Raw genomic sequence first — 20,677 nt, 5'->3', positions numbered from 1 at the left:
GAATGGCCCTGTATCATAAGAGTATGATCTTTTTTTTTTTTTTTTTTTTTTGTGGTACGCGGGCCTCTCGCTGTTGTGGCCTCTCCTGTTGCGGAGCACAGGCTCCAGACGCACAGGCTCAGCGGCCATGGCTCATGGGCCTAGCCGCTCCATGGCATGTGGGATCTTCCCGGACCGGGCCACGAACCCATGTCCCCTGCATCGGCAGGCAGACTCCCAACCACTGCGCCACCAGGGAAGCCCCAAGGGTATGATCTTTAACGGCTCATCCTTAAGATAGTTTAAGGGGTCATGTTTAAGGATATGAGCTCTGGGGCCAGATTAAGCTGGGGCCCAGGCTTGGTTCTGCCTGTTACAGCTTGGCACGTTACTTAGCTCCCTCTGGAACTATAAAATGGGAATGACAGTTCCAACCTCACAGAACTGTTGTGAGGTCTAAATCAGGTAATACGTGTAACACGTTTAGCCTATGCCTGGCACATAGAACACCTCAATAAATGATACCTTTCCAGTCAGCTACTTGGAGCCACTGATTTCAATAGTTACGAGAAAAGAATATGTACCCATGTATATATTTACCTTAATTTTAGTTTAGAAATTGTAGCTGTTAATGCTACCTTATCTCCTTGAGTCTTCAGCTAGTTCTTATGAAACTGGTCTGTTTTCAGGCTGACTCAAAGCTCTCTCGTATCATTTACCATGGTAGAATTGGTTCTCTAGTTGCTTCTAATCTCTCCACGTCACTTCCGGGAAGCAGGGGCTATTTTGTTCATCTTTGATTCCTAAATCCAAGCACATAATAGATACTCAAGAAACACCTGAATTAGTCACGCTCACCACCACAGAGTCAGGAAAACCTTGACGTCTGAGGATGCGCTTTGGCTCCCTTAGGTCACGTGCACTCTCATCTGAGACATCCGCACAACTGGGTGTGGCTCACCGCAGCCCAGATTTTTGGATTGCTCTTTGCCTCTTGCCAACCGGAGGAACTTATCAGAAAACGGAATGTCAAAAAAACTAAAAAGAAACTCTCAGAACCTGTAGCAATCAGCTTCCTAACAAGTGACCTTGACCAAAAGGTAAGTTTTCTCTGAGACTCTTTCCTTCCCTCATCTACATGAGATGTTCATTCTGGTTCCTGTAACTGTCTTGGGCTTGGCCTTGGGATAAACTCTTACAGTCAACAACTTGATGCACATGTGGATCCATAGGAGTGTTAGTAACTAGAGAGGGGTCACCCTCAAGTCCAAGATTTTTCAAAGATAATTTTTAGACCATTGGTCTAGTCAGACTTTTGATTTGCTTATTTAGCATATTTATCTTCCATTATATATTTAATTTCTTTATCAATACTGGCAAATAAGATACTGTCTGTCCTGCCTCCATAACCTTGTTGATGACTTAATGAGATCATGTTCCTGAAAATGTTAGGTAGGGACCGTGTGTTATCTGTCTCCGATTTCGTAGTGCCTAGCACAATGCCTGGCTTATAGTGGGATCTCCATAAACATTGAATGAGCAGAGAGTGGAAGGGAAGAAAACAGGGGGGGGAAAGTATTTGAATGTAAAGTTGTCTGCCAGTAATCTAAAGGATTATGATCTATATCTCCCCATGTCCTGGAGCTAAAATTCTTATGGCAAATAGAAGGGAACATTTACACAATTTCTGGTCATGAACCTTCCCTCTCCAGATCTACACAGGTGGTCATTCAGAGCAAAATCTCCTACCTTAGTTGTATCATTACAGTTACTTGGAGTTTTTAAAAACAGTCAGAAATACCCTGCATTGTGTCTGCCAATGTCCATTTTCTTTTCACAGATGAAAAGTATCTCCCTAGCCTCTTGCCATCAGTTGCACTCCAAATTCTTGGATCAGTCTCTAGGAGAGCAGGTAAGTATTGTGATCCTCCCAGTTAAATAGAAGGGACCTATTCTACCAACAGTATAGGAATAAGCTTAGGTTTGGTTTTTGGTTTGGTTTGGTTTGGTTTTCCCTAGTTAAACCTTGGGGAATTAAATGAAATATAAACAAACACTTAAATACCTGTTCAGTTAGGCACATGTATCTAATTGACTCTGGTGTCCATACTGGGATTACTCCTGGCTCCGTTTAAAATTCCCAAAAAAGATGATACAGTGGGAAGCTGGCTGTTTATCTTTTTCATCATCGGTTTTAACATATCTACTCCACGTTGCAACTGAAGCTTTGAAGGACAATGATTGATTTTTGTGGTTCTTTTAATTAATTTATTTATTTTTATTTATTTATTTTATTTTTGCCTGCGTTGGGTCTTCTTGCTGTGCGCGGGCTTTCTCTAGCTGAGGCGAGCGGGGGCTACTCTTCATTGTGGTGCGCGGGCTTCTCATTGTGGTGTCTTGTCTTTGTTGCAGAGCACAGGCTCTAGGCACGCGGGCTCAGTAGTTGTGGCGCGCGGGCTCTAGAGCACAGGCTCAGTAGTTGTGGGCCTAGTTGCTCCGCAGCATGTGGGATCTTCCCAGACCAGGGCTCGAACCTGTGTCACCTGCATTGGCAGGGGGGTCTTAACCACTGTGCCGCCAGGGAAGTCCCTGATTGATTGTTTTTATATTAAACTGTAATATTGAATTTCCTTCCCTTATCCCTGGAAGCGAAAGAGAAACCAATAATGTTCATGCTACAGTGTGGTCTGAGAATTGTCTGTCCTTAACAGAAGGCAGATGAATGATTCCACCACTAAAAAGCTTTATGTAGTTTCATATAAAATTTAATTCTAAGTAAAATATGGAGAAGAAAGCATTTGTAAATATGCAGTAAATGTGAATTGCTTTTGAATAGTTGGTCTACTGCTCCATTTTATTTTTTCCTCTTGATAGAGCAGTTGGGCTGGTAGATGATGAAGTGACATGGACGTGGTATCTAGATCTAAGCAAAGCACTTGACCACGTCTCTTGTGAGCCATTATGAACAACGGAGCAATGCAGATTAAGGGACGGGGCAGTAGAAACTAGGTGAATGTTGTATCTGAAGAGTGATCTCAGGTGGCATGCCATGAACACTGATACTTCTCTCACTTTTTTAAATGGCAGGGTTGGGGAGGGAATGGATAGCTATTCAATGGACAGCAAAGTGAGGCCAAAGAAATCACGCCAGGGTGGACAGTGGGTGGGGCCTTACACAATATGAGTTTTAATAGAGGATGACAAACCATACAAACTCGGGACAGGTAGGAAGAGATTTACTAGTACCAGACCAGGTTGAAAGAAATGATGGATTTTACTTCACCTTAATCTTAGAGTGAGTTAACAGTGTGAAGTGGTGCCGCAAGGAGAAAAGGCCTCCACATCTGGTTCTGTCCTCGTGCAGGCCCGGCTTCCAGAAGGAAATGATAATCTTGGCATTAACTCTTGATGGCCAGGCTAGCCTTGGACAGTGTGGTGTTCTGAGTACCACATTTGGGGGAACTCTGGGTACACAGCTCCTCTAGCAGAGTTGCCCGGATGGTGAAGGAAATCAAATTCAACTTGGTTTCCTCCTTCACATAACGGGTGTGAAATACCCACGTCAGAGATTTCATGCATGTTGTAGAGTTAGGACTCAATAAATGGGTCCATTATTATAAGACTAAAAAATCACCCCTGGGCAATTGGACCAGATGGTATATGCGGGAAAGAGGAGCTCAGTGTTTAAGAACTTGGGCTGGAATTCTAAAGACCTTTGAATCCTGACTGACCACTCACTTGGTCTTTGGCTGAGATTTACCAACTCTGAGCCTTGGTTTTCTCTCCTGATAATAGTACCTAATAGGGATATTTTAAAGTTGAATTGGAATGCTGTATACAAGGTAACTAGTCAGTGCTCAGTAAATGGATCAGTAAAGGGAAACTGTTATTTTGGTGAAGAATGGATGGATGAAGGAATTTAATGGAATGGGGATCAAAGCTCTCTTGAAAAATGTAAATGGGTGATCCAGAATGAAATTATTTACTCAGTGGAACCTTAAAGAATAGAAGTAGGCCAAATGGATAAAAGTTACATGGAAATAGGTTTGGACACACTGTAAGAGGTAAACTGAAGAATAATCCAAAAAAAGGCTTGATCGTCAGTTTAACAGTGCAATACCCAGTTTTCTGTTTTCTAATTGTAGGATACCTATTTTAGCTTCTGCACAATCAGAATCCAATTCTTACCCTTCCCCTCTGCCCCTTTTTTTAAGGTTGTTAAGAATTTGTTGTTCGTAGCCAAAGTCTTATATTTACTGGAACCTGATTCTGGGGATAAGCAAGGTAACATAAAAGAAGACATGGAAGAACAGGAAGTTTTAGGTGATGGCCTGGCCAGAGAGGATGTGGAAGAACACAAGGTGTGTGCAGACAAGAATGAAGAGCGGAGCGAGCCAGCCACGCTGCTGTGGTTGATACGGAAGTTGTCCCGGATCGCAAAACTGGAAGCTGCTTATTCACCTAGAAACCCGTTAAAGGTGCGATGCATGTGCAAAATGACTGAAAGTAGTCTTTTTTTTTTTTTTAAGTATTTTAATGGTTTTAGTTATCCTCCTAAGTCCCTAGGAACTTTTGAACCCAGAACTGCAGCAATAACATCTGCCCTGAAATAGACCTTGTTTTCTAAATTAACTCTGTGTAGCTGCAAGTATAAAAGAAAAATGATCTGTACTTTCAGAGAACATGCATCTTTAAGTTTCTCGGAGCTGTAGCAATGGATCTTGGAGTAGACAAGGTGAAGCCGTACCTCCCAGTGATCATAGCTCCTTTGTTCCGAGAACTGAACAGCACCTATTCGGACCAGGGTAATTCTGCGGCCTCTCTTCTGAATACTTGCATGTTAGGATTCCTGTCTTCTCTCCTGAATGCTTCCTTCTTCCTTTCTGTCCTCCCTCTCTGCCAGAGTTTAAGAAAGAAAACTTGCTAGGTATCAAGACAATTAACAGCAAGCAAATAAGGCATATTTGTGTTATTTTTAACTGTCTTCTCTCCTATATGCTTTCTTGTGTCTAAGAGTGAACGTTTCTCTCCTAAAAGATGATGTTTTACTCCTAAGCATAGATTAAATATTCAAAGAAAAATAACTTGGGGTGGTTCTAAACCTCATAGTGCTGTGAAAAATAATGAACAAATGTTATTATATTCTCAAAAATTACAAGGCAAAAATATGAAATAGTTTTTAGTTCAAATATTTTAAATTTTCCAATTTTTTTTTCTTGCCTGGTACATTTGGTACATTTGGTACCTTTGGTACATGATATTAGGAAAAGTGGGAATTAGGGGTTGGAAAGAGAGGGGTTGGAAAAGTGGGAATTAGGGGTTGGAAAGAAAGTGGATGTTAAGAATTTTAAAAACAAAAATGAAGTGAATGTCAAAATAGAAGCTGTTTTAGTCCTACAGCCTGGAGAGAGAGTTTCCTTCTTAGAGGTCAGGTTGACTGTGGTTCCCAGCCAACATTTATTGAGCATCTAAATAAGGGTTCAGCGGTGGAAAAGGCCCAATCCTCATCTTCAAGAAACTTGCAATCTACAGTAGGTGTCATGAGCTTTCCTGAAATTGAATGCAGAAATCCTCGACTCTTTGCATTTGGGGGAGAGGAGGCAGGGAAGGGTGGGAGAATATGGCTTTTTGTCAGCTTCTCAAAGGAGTCTTTGATCCAAAAAGAGGTTACAGCCAGCGCCAAGCCTCTATGACCCGGGAATTAGAGAAACACAATTACCTTTCTTTGCCCCTATCTGCAGAGAGCTGAGCAGGTTAATAAAGGTAACCCAAAACATTTGTCAAGTTCTCAAATTACTTTGATGTCTTCTGAGCCCAGATTCCCTTGGGAAGTTGCTTCATGGTCTCTGATCTCTTGCTGCATCCTGGATGAGGTGTGGCTCAGAGTGCTGTGTCCAGCACTTCTGCTTGTTCTCCCATCTCAGCAACAAAGAGGCTAGTTTCAGATCAGTGTTTAATGTTGAAATGATAAAAGTGATAAAGCCTCAGGAGTTTAAATTTTGTGTGTTGTTAATTTTCTACATATTCAAATGTGTCCTTCCCTACGTGTTTCTGATTATTATTGTGTGCGTGATTAGATCCTTCGCTGAAGAATCTATCCCAGGAAATCATAGAATTACTGAAAAAGCTGGTTGGGCTCGAGAGCTTCTCCTTAGTGTTTGCCTCTGTACAGAAACAGGCTACTGAGAAAAGGGCACTCCGGAAAAAGAGGAAGGCTTTGGAGGTAGGCCTGCTCTTTGAAGAAATGGCATGTTCATTAGGCTTAACTATTTTTAACCAGGGGTGTGTGCATGCATGTGTGTCAGACTTACCCAGGGAGGAAAGAGGAGTTGGATGTATTTGAGAAGTGGGACTTTATAACTGGGGCTCCAGATTTTCTTCAATGGGCATGTATTGCATTTGTGATGTTTGAGGTGAACAAAATGGTCCATTTCTGCATTTGATTTTTATTGGTTTAACAGTCACTTTAAAAGTAGTGTAACATTTCTATTCTTTTTTCAAGTTTGTAACTAATCCTGATATCGCTGCCAAGAAAAAGCTGAAGAAACACAAAAATAAAAAGGAAGCAAAGAAGAGAAAGATCGAGTTCCTGCGTCCCGGCTATAAGGCCAAGAGACAAAAGAGCCACAGCCTGAAAGATTTAGCAATGGTGGAGTAAAGTGCTCCCTGTGTTAATACAGTGTCCCAACTTACCCCGAAACATGAACTTTCTAGTGTATCTGCTGGTCCAAAATCATAGGTTTTATTATTTAATTTAAACTTTGGCACAGGTTGTATATTATACAGTTTAATATAATTCATGCTTATTTTTAATTAAAATATTTCATACCACTACTGTATCTTCACTGTCTAAAAACATTTGACACTAGTGATAAAGAGCTTAAAATGTATTTTTCTTTTTAAAAATACACATTAAAATAGCAAGACAACATGTAGAAGTTAGGAATAAATCAAACAAATGATTTGCAATACCTGTATGGAGGAAATTATAAAACTTCATCAAAAGGCATTAAGAAAGATCTGCACAAACGGAGAAGTATAACCATGTTCATGAGTAGGAAGATTCAGTATCATAAGTTGCTAGTTCATCCCCAGTTGGATCCCACTGGGTAAATGCGTAACTGAGCAAAATCCCAAAGGAGTTCTTCATATTATCCCAACAAGCTGATTCTAAAATTTATATGGAAGATAGTAAATCAAGAATAGCCATGATGCTTTTAAAAAAGGAGAGTAGGGTGAGGGGCCTGCCCTCTCAGATATGAAAAATAAGATCAAAAGTGCTGTCTGTGGAGGGACGATGTGATAAATTCTACTTCATTAAAATTAAGACCGTCTACTTACAAAAAGATACAACTGGGACATAGTATGTACCATATACTGATAAAGGATTAGTAGCACCCAGGCTATATGATGAATACCTATGAATCAACAAAGATAATACAGTAGGAAAAGTGGCAAAAGAGAGAAATAGGCATTGCAGAGGAAATATAAATGGCCCTTAAACCTCAACATTTAACAAATATGGCTATACCAATATTAAAGTACTTATGTACTGGTTAGTAAGTAGTCACTATCTTGAGACCCCAAGTGCCACCCTGGCTATATGAGTCCCTAGACTCCATGTCTCCCCATACCAGAAATTAAAGGACTAATACCTGGACTAGTAGGGGTCCTCCTGCATCAGCTATGTCTAGTTGTTAAATATTTTTTTGAGTCACTCCTCCTGTATTTAGCCTCATTAATAATTAGGAAAATGCAGATTAACATCAGAATGAAATTCCATTTTGAACCCTTCAGATTTATAAAGCTGACAATACCAAATGTTGGCAAGCATGGTGGAGGAAAGGGCACTCTTATAAACCACTTTGGAAAATGATTTGGCATTATCTTGTTCAACCATATCTTTTGCCTCTCTATACACTTGATGTAGAAGCAATGTTCTTTACTGCCCAATATATTTGGAAGGGAGGGGGGAGAAAGAATCTATCCTACGCTTTACATTTTATTTAATTCTCATAGTCTTCCTGAGAGCTTCCTAAAACTCATTATTTTACAGATGAGGAATCTCATCTCGGATTAAATAATCTACCTAAGGGTGACACAGGTTGTAGGTGGCAAGAGTTAAGATTCAAACCCAGGATTGAAAGCCCATGCGCTTTGTAATTTGTAATTATGGGATTAGAAATATTATAGCATAAGGCATAGGAATCAAATGTTCAAACATTCATGAACTTCAGAATTTGTGTTTTGATGTAGTTTATATATCAAACGAGTTCTCACACTTCTAAGGTGTTTGTAATGCGCCAAAAGGATAAACATAGGGCATCTCGGAAGGCAGACTCAATTCTAAGTGATTTAAAGTGCATGTACTGCTTTTATAAAAATTTTTAAATCAGAAAACAAAATACTAAAGCAAAAATCAGGAAGAATAAGTATCTCAAGTATATTGAGCACAGCTTTGTTTTAATCAGTAAATATTTATTGAGTGCCTAGTATGCGCCAAGTGCACCATACTAGATGCAAGGGATTCTAACAGTAGATGATGTATGGTCCCTGCCCTCAAGGAGCTTACATTTCCACAATTTAAAGTGCATCTCAGGTATTCTGGTAATAGAATTCCACCTCAATTTCTCATTTTTGAAAATTTAATCACATGACACAGCACAACTACCAACCAGAATTATAAAATAGAACGTTAGAGCTAAAAGAAAACTTTGACGTTATTTGTTCAAAAAGAAAAACCAAACAAACAAAAACTGATGGAGTGTGGCCCTTTGTGCCTAGAACTCATGTGTTCTGATTTCAAGTTTGGTGTTTTTTTCATTTTCAGGCTTCTCACAAAACAATACTCAGTAGATTCTTATAAATGAGAACTTTCAAACTCCTGTAACATACCTGTACAGTTGTTTCCTGCTAGATAAGGACCTTTTAATTCATACCATATTAAAATAAGTGTATGCTCTATTTACCCCATCCTATTCTTTGTGACAAACCAGAGGGCTCAGGATCATCCAAGTGCTGGCCTTGGCTACCAGGACTACACGTCAGGCAGCACTCGCCTGCCAGGGCCGCCCCTCCACTGACTTCTACTTTCACAGTGTTCCTGAACCACTGGGGAGTATTTAGCCACTTGGGTACAAGCCCAGCAGTGGATATGTGCCACTGACCAGACCCAAGTATGAACTGCAGATGTACTATTTCCCAGCTGACAAATATAAAAGCATTACTATTTGAACCATGAACATATTCTGAGGTGCCATAATGTGCCAAGCACCATACTGGATGCTAGGGATACAGACATGAAAAAGACAGTCTGCCCATCAGGAGTGCCTCGGAAACTATGAAACAATGTTAGTTATATGCTCAGTTAGTAATATTAGGTGCACTGGGAACACCTGTCCTGGGAAGAAGGTCTCCAAAAGCTTTCCAAGAAATCAAATTAGGAATGGGTGCTAGAGAACAAGAAAAGTCCCACAGATTAGAAAAGAAAGTCAGATTCATGTGAGCTGAATGACCACTAGCTTTCCTGAGACCTGAGGGGCACAATGGTATTAAGTTCTCTTTACTGGCATCTAATTTTTTAAATGCTGTCTTGTCCAACTAAAAAAATGAAAAAATTGCTCCCAATTTTAGTAACTACTAAGGACTCTTATTTACTTCTGTCATACTGTAGACTGGGTTGTTTGAAAAGTTCCTTTAAGAAGTCCCTTAGAATATAATTGTTTTTGACAGCCTAGCAGCTGTAAGCCTAATTTTTAAACGAATACTTAATTCTCCCTGTAGAATCAATAAGATTTTGACTTTTCACCAATCAAATTTACATGTTCAATTACAGGTAGATAAAAGGAATCAAAGGCAGCAAAAACATCTTTTACAATGCTTCTTAAAATAGATCTTTTTAAAAAATTTCCTTTCATGTGAAATTTAATGTGTTGTGAACTCCAACAAATATAACCATTTGGGATTGTTTTTACTACCTCTACTAGTAAGGACAAATAAATTTATAGACATTATTTTGATTGTAATGTGTCTACTTCAATTAGCTTAATTTTATATAAGGAGTTAAGCTGTGTTGTCAATGTTGGCATTTTCAGGAATTTATGGTATAGTTTATGGGACAAGCTTCTGACCCTGTGAAGTCTCACTTTAAGCCCTCTTCCCACCTCCCTAGCAGGTGACACTGGTCAAGCCAGTCTATCAGAATTTTGGGTCCATGTCCATAAAAATGAAGATGTAAAAATGATGTCCTAGCTACCTCACAGGGTTCCTGTACAAACTAACTAGGAGGGCCCAAATCTGTAAAAATTTCCCAACAACCATAAATACTATAAAATGATAATTACAGATAAGTCAGTGAAGATAGCCACCAAAATAATTACTTCAACTTCACACCTATAACCAAAAGCTTTTAAATGAAACAGCTTAAAGTGGTCATTAAGCAAATGAAGACTATAATTAACCCACGCTAGGTTCCTAGCCTACTCTACTGAGCCTAATCTTTGGAAAAACTTAATTCATTTTAGGGGGAAAAAAATCTGAGTTAAGATATTTTTTAGTGTTAATACAAACAAGCTGCAACCACTAATTTAAAATTGGAGGGCTTTTTCCTCAATAAGAGTACATTCTTTAATAGGACTGTATCTGAATAAGAATTCCATACAAATAGAATATATACCTTAACACAAGATAACAAGGAAGGAATATTTTACATTATACAGAACACACATTCAGTTGATTCAATCACAATGAGTTACCCTTCCAACCAAATACTTATTTTTAATACTTATTACAAATGTTGCAGTCAGTTTGGTATATGCTGGCAATCATACAGTTTTAACATTTAGTAGTGTGAAGCACACTTTAACTATTTCCAAAGGGATACGTGATGTGGTCTTCGTTTCAGAGGAGCAGAAGTGACTGAATTACTGTCTGCTCTTCAGTGTTTCAACTAACCTGTGAAGAGAAAATGAACAGTTTCATAAGATTAACTTCAAACTTTCAGGTACAGATCATTTATTATATAAATTTTATACTGGAGGTGGATTCCAAAGCACTTTAAATGATGAAGGCTAAGACAGTTATATTAAAAGAATGAGGTTATGGACTCAATTGCCATGAGGGTCTTTTAGCTTTCACTTTCTCTGCTTTGAATGAATAATCAAAAAAGACCAGGGATTTCCCTGGTGGGGCAGTGGTTAAGAATGTGCCTGTCAGTGCAGGGGACACAGGTTCAATCCCTGGTCCAGGAAGATCCCACATGCCACAGAGCAACTAAGCCCGTGAGCCACAACTACTGAGCCTGTGCTCTAGAGCCCACGCGCCGCAACGACTGAACCCATGCACCGCAACTACTGAGCCTGCATGCTGCAACTACTGAAGCCCATGCGCCTAGAGCCTGTGCTCCACGGGAAGCCACTGCAAATGAGAAGCCCATGCACTACAACAAACAGTAGCCCCCGCTCACCACAACTAGAGAAAGCCCGCATGCAGCAACGAAGATACAATGCAGCCAAAAATAAATAAATAAATATTTTTTAAAATAATAAATAAACAAATAAGCAAAAAACACCAGATATCCACTTTCCAGGCTGCTACTACTACAGCCAGGCCAGATGTGGATAATTCAGAGATGAAAACTAGTCTCAGTCTTCAAGGAGATGACAATTTAATGAGCAGATGCACAAACCAACTACAAGACAGTGTAACAAGTACTACTATATCACTGACCTGTGACAAGGACCTCTATGTGTGTGGTAAGGCAGTGGGCATGAAGTTATGTCAGGGAAGGCTCTTGAGAAACACAGAGCCTTAACCTAAGTCCTGAAGGATAAGGAACTGGAGGGTGCGGTGAGGTAGGGGAAAAAGCTAGAAATACAGCAGAGAGCTGGTGGCTTATCTAACTATAATTAGGTGTGGTTGAAATAAAAGCAGATGTACATGAAGACCAGTGGAAGAAAAGGGTGGAGGAACAATATGGAAAACTGATAAATAATCTGAATTTCATCCTTAAGACCAAAGGGAAATGACACATGTATGTACACAGTGCATGTACACACAGATGGCTTCTGGAAACATACTTACCATTCCATTGCCTCATCAAGGCCAGTGCCTTTGGTTGCTGAAGTTTTGAATATTTGCCATTTTCGGTCCTTCAAGGCAGGTAACCCAAGTGAATTTGCCATCTCCGAGGGAGTCATGGCCTGTTCCATGTCCTGCTTATTTGCAAACACCACTAAAATGGCTTTCCTCAGCTCTTCTTCCTAAATAATATAGAAAAGTTTGATTTCTTCTAATCAATTTGCTCCCTTGAGTTTGGGAAGAAATGCCAAAAAAAATCCATTATTTTAAAAGCGTATTTCCTAATTATTAATATACAATGTTCATTATAAATTATTTGAAATTATAGAGAAGTATGAAGAAAAGAAACTTCACCCATAATCCTATCTCCTAAACATGATCACTGTTTAACATTTTGGGTATTTTCTACTGCTTTGTAATTCAGATACTTATAGTTTATTTAGTATATATATACATTTAAGATCACATTTAAATACAGTTCCATACCCTGCTTTAAAAAATAAACTAAACATTAAATTGTGGATGTTTTTCCAAACTATCAAAAAAAAATTTTTTTAATTAATTTATTTTATTTATTTATTTTTGGCTGCATTGTGGCTTCATTGCTGTGCGCGGCCTTTCTCTAGTTGTAGCGAGCAGGGGCTACTCTTCATTGTGGTGCCCGGGCTTCTCAATGCAGTGGCTTCTCTTGTTGTGGAGCATGGGCCCTAGGCACACAGGCTTCAGTAGTTGTGGCACACGGGCTCAGCAGTTGTGGCTCACAGGCTGTAGAGCACAGGCTCGGTATTTGTGGTGCACGGGCTTAGTTGCTCTGCGGCATGTGGGATCTACCTGGACCAGGGCTTGAACCCATGTCCCCTACATTAGCAGGCAGATTCTTAACCACTGCGCCACCACGGAAGTCCCTCAAAAAAAATTTTAAAACATTAATGGTACAGCCACTATGGCGAACAGTATGGAGGGTCCTTAAAAAACTACAAATAGAGCTACCATATGACCCAGCAATCCCACTACTGGGCATATACCCTGAGAAAACCATAATTCAAAAAGAGTCATGTACCAAAATGTTCATTGCAGCTCTATTTACAATAGCCCGGAGATGGAAACAACCTAAGTGTCCATCATTGGATGAATGGATAAAGAAGATGTGGCATATATATACAATGGAATATTAGCCATAAAAAGAAACGAAATTGAGCTATTTGTAATGAGGTGGATAGGCCTAGAGTCTGTTATACAGAGTGAAGTCAGTCAGAAAGAGAAAGACAAATACCATATGCTAACACATATATATGGAATTTAAGAAAAAAAAAATGTCATGAAGAACCTAGGGGTAAGACAGGAATAAAGCCACAGACCTACTAGAGAATGGACTTGAGGATATGGGGAGGGGGAAGGGTAAGCTGTGACAAAGCGGGAGAGAGGCATGGACATATATACACTACCAAACGTAAGGTAGATAGCTAGTGGGAAGCAGCCGCATAACACAGGGAGATCAGCTCAGTGCTTTGTGACCGCCTGGAGGGGTGGGATAGGGAGGGTGGGAGGGAGGGAGACGCAAGAGGGAAGAGATATGGGAACATATGTATATGTATAGCTGATTCACTTTGTTATAAAGCAGAAACTAACACACCATTGTAAAGCAATTATACACCAATAAAGATGTAAAAAAAAAAATTTAATGGTTATACTCTACACTAAGAATTCATGCACCATAAACTATATAACTGTTTTCCAGTATTAGATTCTTCCTAGATTCTTTTCACTCGACTATTAGAGAAACCAAAGTGACAGAATCATAATACAGAAATCTTTGTGTGAATCTCTATTTCTTTAACACAATTCTCTAAAAATGGAATCAAAGTATGAAATTTTTTTCAGGTTCTTGTTACATGTATTAATAAACTGCTGTCCAGAGAGCCTGTAACAATTTCAACTCCACGAACAGTGTATGACAGTGCCCATCTCCAATGCAGCTTTGGTAGAACTGAAACTATATATTTTTCCAAACATAGCATTTCATTATATGCTTATTTATTATTAGGGTATTAAAAATACAAATGTTATTAGCAATAAATTCTTCTCCTATAAATTGTAGGTTCATGCCTTTTGCTCCCTTTTCTATTGATTTGCAAAAGGTATTGATACGATTAAGATCACTAATCCTTAGTCACTGGCTGTAAAACTGTGTCTTGGTTCCCCATTTTACCCTAGCTTGTATTGTTTGGCATCTGAGCTTTGTGGATTTTTTTGTTTGTTTGTATAATATCAATATAATTAAATCTATCTTTTCTTTTGTAATTCCTTCCAATTCTTGGATTTAGAAGGACCTTCTTAATCCAGAAATTTTAAACATATTCCCTTATAATGACTTCCATTTTACATAATTCTTTACTCCATTTAGAATTTTTGTGTACAAAAGTAAAACAAATTGATTTTGTGTCTGTAAGTTTTAATATAATAGTTCTGACTCATATTCCACATGTACTTTATATCACTAATACATAAATATTAATTGATTGCATCAATTAAAAGTTACTTCTGGGGCTTCCCTGGTGGCGCAGTGGTTGGAAGTCCGCCTGCCGATGCAGGGGACGCGGGTTCGTGCCCCGGTCCGGGAGGATCCCACATGCCGCGGAGCGGCTGGGCCCGTGAGCCACGGCGGCTGGGCCTGCGCGTCCGGAGCCTGTGCTCCGCAACGGGAGAGGCCACACCAGTGAAAGGCCTGCGTACTGCAAAAAAAAAAAAAAACAAAAACAAACAAACAGCAAGCAAATACAAATGATTTACCCACATTTTAATAAAGTTTTCTTACCTCCAACATGGCAACTAACTCTGATTTGGAAATGCCAATTCGGTCTCGGTCACAACTGTCTACTACATAAATGACTGCATCTGTGTTTGAATAATAACATCTCCAGTATGGCCTGAAGAAAATTCAGAAAGGGAGAATACATTATTATTTGAAAGAAGAAGAAACTGGTATGTTAATTCATATGCTAGGACTTGGCAGTGATGGGGTGGGGGGTATTACTTGCCAATCCTTCCCCATCCATGCCAGAATCAATGCCATAATGATTCATTGTTTCTGATGGACATATATCATATCCCTCAGATGGGATGGGGTGGAAAGAATATTGATAAACATAAATCACAGGACCAAGGAGCTTCAGAATGAGTTCAGACTTTAGGCTGAGAGAATATATTTATAATCTATAAAATCACTAAATGTACCGATAAAAAAAGTTCCACACAGACCTGATTGTTACATCTTAACTAGAAACTCCTTAAGAGGAATGAGTTCTTTAAAAAAAATTTTTAATATGATTTTATGTAACAGATATTAAACTGATCACTGAAGACACGAAGTAGAAATGGCTAAAATAAGAAACTGACTCAAAAGTAGTTCAAGAAATAAAATGAGTTACCGGGCAGGAGGATGTCTGGGGAATGCACTACTGATCTTTTAAGATGGTAAGTACCCTAGTGAGTGAGCAGTGACAGTCACTAAACATTCGCAGTTGCCATGTCAAGCACAGGATGCTGGGCAGGAGACTTGAATTCCAGAGGGCATTTATGTTCACATTAGTCCTAAATGGTGGGCCCAAAAGGTATTTTTATGAAATCCAAAACAGTCTGTCTCACAGAGGAAGGGACTGACAAGAACTAACTAGAGGACCCTTTTTATTTAAAAACTACTGAAGTAATTAGGTCTTGAGATTTTCATGAAAAGATTTTTCATTGAAGTGATATCTGAAAAACTGGCTTCCTTAGATTTTAATTCTTTAGTTAAAATTTTTAATTCTCAGATTTTAATTGAGAGAATAAGGCCGTTTTACCTCATTTTAAACTAGGTGTCTCCCATTAAATTACAAAAGAAGACATATTTTGGTTTACTCCTATTAACCCTAAAGGAGCCAATAAAGAAAGATTCAATACTACAAAATGATCTGCCCTTTGCACCATACCTGATACTTGTCTGTCCTCCTAAATCCCAGACTTGGAATTTTAGGTTCTTGTATGTTACCGTCTCAACATTAAATCCAATGGCTGGAAAAGAAATCAAATTAGCAGTATATGTAGACTAATACATTCCGTCTTCAAAGTATCCAATCTGACTTTCAGCAATTAATGGTAACTGCTGAATCACACTGTTAGTTCAAATATCATCCCACTTAAGATAAGACAGTATGCTGTGCTACACATGCACACATATGCACACCAATCAGCAAGATCAACACCACTTTCAGGGTATATAAGAACCCCCAGCTACCTCTGCAATTATATAATTCTTAGCTCAATGGAAACCCTATTATGTTAAACTCCCTTCAAAATACAGTACTGGCATACAAAAGTGTTCAGAAAGTTATATTTAGAAAGGACAGTTGCAGATGTATTACAAAAAACGGAATTTTGGTAGGTTGCAAATAAACAGGGAACAAAACCAAGAAAGCCTAGATAGACTCTAAACTTCAGTAGGTAAGGGCACAGCAATGGCTGTATACCTCTTTATGGAAGCTGAGTTCTCTAAGGCTGGCAATCTCACAGACCCTCTGAAGACTTCCTCAAGAGCTCATTTGTAATAAGGTCATAGCGAGATGGTCAAAGGGGAGGAGTCCCATCCCTTTTCCCAGCCATCCTTCTTAGCTGGAGCTCTCGCATCACATGCCTAAGGCAAGATATTACTATCTTCCATTGAAAGGAATCTGAAGGAGGTGGAGAGGTTACTGAAAAAAACTTAGGAGCTACATATACAAATATTACTAAGATTTCACAAACTTAAAAAAAAATCAAAGTAAAAAATGACTTAACAGCTATAACTGGACAATTTTTTAGATTTAAGTTTATACTGGCAAATGACGATTATGAGTATATGGCAAGTATAAAAAAATTACTATAGCAAACCTGAGTGAAAAACTAAAAAGCAAGTTCATGATGTCTCCCTTAGAATTAAGCAGCAGGGTAATCACTGTCTCCAGCCTCAGTTAGGAATGTTGTTTATTTGCAAAGGACAAGGGCGTGGTATGAACCACATTTGCTGAAATGCAATCCACTGGGCTATGTGTATTGCAGGGGCCACGGTGACTCAACTGTAGCAGAGTGAGTTGGGTGATTTTGAGAAGGAAAAACCAAGGAAACTGAAATTTACTGAAGGTGGCATAAAGAAGTAACAGATGACACAGGGTTTGAAAAGTTCTTCTTTCATAAAAGCTACACTGTCTTTTTAATCTGGAAATTTAAATAGTACTAAATATAGAAATACCTTGAGTGACAGAGTAACTTTAAAGGCATAATTTAAATATTCTTGAGCAAACTCTACAAATTATTAGTTTAAATGTACTAATCTTACTAATCTAAGTAAATTCAGGGCATCAAATGAAAATAGGATAAGTAAAAGAACAGTCTTCTTATGTAGTAAATTAAGACTGTTGGAGAATATTCTTCTAAGATATCAATTGATTTAAAGTCAAGGTGTTTCTTTTCTTGATATTTTTAAGTACCAGATTCAACACTCAGTCTCTTCAACTCAGATCTTTAAAAATAATCAATAGAATTACTAAAGAGAAACTAATCTTAATCAAATAGTAACAAATACAGAAAAAAAACCACTTCACATGTAATAATATCACTTCATATCTATATAATTCTTTACACAGGCTAACAAAGTATTTTATATACTAGATTTATTTTCCCCTCAAAGCCAATGTATATTTATTATCTTCATTTTATCAAAAAAGATACTGGCTCTCAATGAGATTAGGTGGCTTAACCCTACCCAACTTTTAAAACAGCCCTAAACAGCAGAACCCAGCCATGCACAGGGGTTCATAAATTACACCAAACTGTCTGTAAATTTATGAAAAAAAGTGTTATAAATATTATGCTCATAGTAGAAGTTTACGAACCTTATCAATTACATTATATATTTATTCAGAAATAAAGTTATGTTTGATGGAAAGAGAAAGCCCCTATAATTAGTTTATCATACCAACACTTACTAGGAATAGTAGTAACGACTTCTCCAACCTGTAATCTGTACAAAATTGTAGTTTTTCCTGCTCCATCTAATCCCAAAATTAAAATCCTCATTTCCCGGGTTCCAAACAGACTGGAAAAAATGCTTGAGAAAAAGCCACCTTAAAAAATAACAAAGATGTATTTCAAAATCATTTCATGAACTAGGCCCACAAAACATTTAATCTTACCCTTTGAAAGCTACAGCAAATTAAATAATACTGTAATCTTTTCCTCGATTCATAGGTGCCTATTTTTGCTTCCAATGAAATACATTATTCAACATCAAACTAGTAATTACTGATTGTTACCATGTCCTGGATACTGTGTCAGGCAGGCACAGAAGATACACTCAAAAATAAGAGAAACAGGACCACTGCCCTCATGGAGCTCACTTTCTAATCGAGAGAATATGGATATCTTAGCATGATCTCCTCACTACCCCCAGAAACCAAAGGGCAAACCAGAATGACAGTGGGACAATGAGGTCCTTGAACATGAAAAGCAATTACTGTTGTACAGTAAGTACCTTCAATCACTGATGCCACACACAATACCTGGTTATTTTACCAAGAAATGGCAAAATTAAGAGCTGCAAGTCTGGAAAAATGAATCCACTATGGGTTAGAGAACCTTGAACATCTGTAACACAAGGGGTGTGACGTGACAAAATCCTTTCTACCTTTTACAGGTTAAAAAGAAGCAGAAGAATAAAACTGAAGGGGTTATGCAAAAAGACAAGAAAGCGCTTCTGACGTTCCAGACCAAGAAGTAAACTCCCCAGAAAATCGCTGAGCTATTTAAATAAGGCAAAGAATTTGCATCATTTGGAGGGTTATAAACAAGTTAAGAAATCTGCACCTTCATTTGGGCTCTAGCGGGGAGGGAAGCTCTACCTGATGCTTGCGATGACAATGTAGTTCCCTCAATCAGCACTCCAAAAATTGAGATTAAAATGTCATCGCTGACTAGTAATACACTCCCTGCCCATTTCCTTCTCCACCTTCTCTACAGGAAAAGATACAGGTAAGCAGACAAACGCCAAGTCGGCCGTAAAACATTACGAGCACCACCCTCTTTCGGGGTTTAAACTGACGCAGTCCCAGCGACCAGGGAGAGAGAATCCAGAAGCTCATCCTTCACCCAAGAAACCTGAGCGAACCTGCGACTGACACGCTGCCAAGCTTCGCAAGACCAGCTCCATCCAGCAAGTGGCGCTGGGTCCGAGGGGATGACGTAAAAGTTCACCGACCCGCGCTGCCCTCACCTCTGACCCCGCCGGGAGAAAGGAGAACGGGATAAGACGGGGGCGAAGGTTCGAGGCAGGGTCCACGCACACAGGTGAAAATCTAAGGTGAGTTGCGTCCTCAGCAGTCAGCGCCCTAAGACGCTGGCTACTCTGGGCTTTCCAGGCCGGCCCCTCTCCTCCTCCTCCAGACCCCAGCCCTCGGCCTCGGCCTCTCAGCGCGCCCAGGCTCCCTTCTCAGATCCCTCACCCATGATGAACTGCCTGTCCTCCCTCGTCGACCGGCGGAGACTGGGCCCGGCCTCGGCAGCGACTCCTAATCGAGCCTCGGCGCCGCCACCTCCCCTCGCCTGGGCCTGCGCTGCGGCTCCGGCTCCGGCTCGGCCTCGGGCTCTGGTTCCCAGTGGGTTTCCTTGGAAGCCTGGTCAGCCAGCAACTTCCACGTCGGACCTCCCGGCGGGGGCGGGAGCGAGGCCGCAGCGACTGCGCGCCGGGAACGGCGGCTGAGCGTCCGCGCCGTCACTTTCGACGCAAGTCCCCGGCGCGCAGGGTGTAGATACTGCGGAAGCCGCAAGGAAAAAAAAAAAAAAAATTCAAGGACTCCAAGTCTCCCCTGCTTCTGTTTTCTTGGACAGGAAAGGCTTCCGAAATAGGGAAGTTCGAATTTTCATTTTAAATCCTGACATCAAGAAGTGGTGAATCCGCCAACCGGGAATGCGCGTCGGGCCTCGATGCGGCAGCCTGACTGGAAGCGGGCGCAGCTTGCGGCGTCGCAGAAATGACTTGTCCTGAAGCGCCCTGCGGGCGTTGACCCGATTTTCCACTGGCTCCTTCCTCCGACTAGGAAAGAGGGCTACCTTATAATAAGAGGAAGAGCCCCGCGCCACCAATGCGGAGCCGCCTAAACTGAGGCCGCCAGAGAGATTTTTGGCGTCGCAGTGGCCTGCAGGGTCAGCGTTAGCGTCCCTCCCTCCTTTCTTCTACCTGTACCTTCTCCGATGCTAGCTAAAGGCAGTCATTACTCTATAGAAAAGGTATGTATTTTGAAGGCAACATCGTTTTTCAAAATGCGGTCATTCCTGTTACCATTGATCTGGTTTTACAGTTCCTGCTTACCAAAAAGAAACGTTTGAGGAAACAAGGATAGTAGCGTGCTAGAATTAAAGGTAAACATTTAGTTTATAAGTCTGTGGAATTTTATTCTTCAGACAAACATTTGGAATTGACCTCACCTCTTTAAAGTCTTTGCTCAAATGTTATTAATATTTAAAATTGCAACCTACTCTACCTCCCCCTTATCCTGATTTTTTAGTAGAAGGTACCACTAAACATAATTTACTTATTATGCTTATTTATTGT

General features: G+C 39.8%; 3 protein-coding genes across 9 annotated transcripts in view; 2 read left to right on the top strand and 1 right to left on the bottom strand.

The window, feature by feature from the left end:
- The window catches only part of UTP20 (UTP20 small subunit processome component), a 92,280-nt gene extending 85,470 nt beyond the window's left edge, over positions 1-6,810 (top strand). The window contains exons 57-62 of the mRNA XM_019952567.3: positions 892-1,079; positions 1,820-1,891; positions 4,194-4,457; positions 4,658-4,784; positions 6,057-6,202; positions 6,482-6,810. Coding sequence (XP_019808126.2) covers positions 892-1,079; positions 1,820-1,891; positions 4,194-4,457; positions 4,658-4,784; positions 6,057-6,202; positions 6,482-6,637 — 953 coding nt within the window. The 3' untranslated portion in view covers positions 6,638-6,810. The remainder of the gene's footprint in view (positions 1-891; positions 1,080-1,819; positions 1,892-4,193; positions 4,458-4,657; positions 4,785-6,056; positions 6,203-6,481) is intronic.
- A 1,626-nt stretch (positions 6,811-8,436) lies between these two features.
- On the bottom strand, positions 8,437-19,736 carry ARL1 (ARF like GTPase 1). 2 transcript variants are annotated; one of them, XM_004323324.4, is made up of 6 exons: positions 19,569-19,732; positions 18,057-18,194; positions 16,026-16,107; positions 14,873-14,984; positions 12,061-12,239; positions 8,437-10,932 (listed from the first exon to the last, which is right to left on the bottom strand). In XM_004323324.4, the coding sequence occupies exons 1-6, from the start codon at positions 19,570-19,572 to the stop codon at positions 10,902-10,904; spliced, it is 546 nt and encodes a 181-aa protein (XP_004323372.1). In that variant the 5' UTR covers positions 19,573-19,732; the 3' UTR covers positions 8,437-10,901. The 2 variants fall into 2 exon arrangements, with proteins under 2 accessions (XP_004323372.1, XP_033722096.1); XM_033866205.2 differs by lacking the exon at positions 18,057-18,194 and having other exon boundaries at positions 19,569-19,736.
- Positions 18,724-20,677, top strand: part of SPIC (Spi-C transcription factor) — a 52,283-nt gene continuing 50,329 nt past the window's right edge. For 5 of the 6 annotated variants that reach the window (XM_033866203.2, XM_033866204.2, XM_073788300.1 and 2 more), the window contains exon 1: positions 19,941-20,352. The gene's annotated coding sequence lies outside the window, so the exon portion shown is untranslated. Of the gene's footprint in view, positions 19,427-19,940; positions 20,353-20,677 lie in introns of those variants that run through there. The other variant, XM_073788298.1, reaches the window with a different exon arrangement.

Source organism: Tursiops truncatus, chromosome 11 (genome assembly GCF_011762595.2).
Source record: "Tursiops truncatus isolate mTurTru1 chromosome 11, mTurTru1.mat.Y, whole genome shotgun sequence".
In the NCBI taxonomy this organism is placed as follows: Eukaryota; Metazoa; Chordata; class Mammalia; order Artiodactyla; family Delphinidae; genus Tursiops; species Tursiops truncatus.
This window is presented reverse-complemented; position numbering and strand designations above follow the sequence as displayed.

Coding starts and splice junctions, on each gene's coding strand:
- ARL1 (XM_004323324.4), bottom strand. Junction 14,985..16,025: donor GGAGGACAGACAAGTATCAG/GTATGGTGCAAA, acceptor AATTTTCTTCAG/GCCATACTGGAGATGTTATT. Junction 12,240..14,872: donor AGTTAGTTGCCATGTTGGAG/GTAAGAAAACTT, acceptor TATATTATTTAG/GAAGAAGAGCTGAGGAAAGC.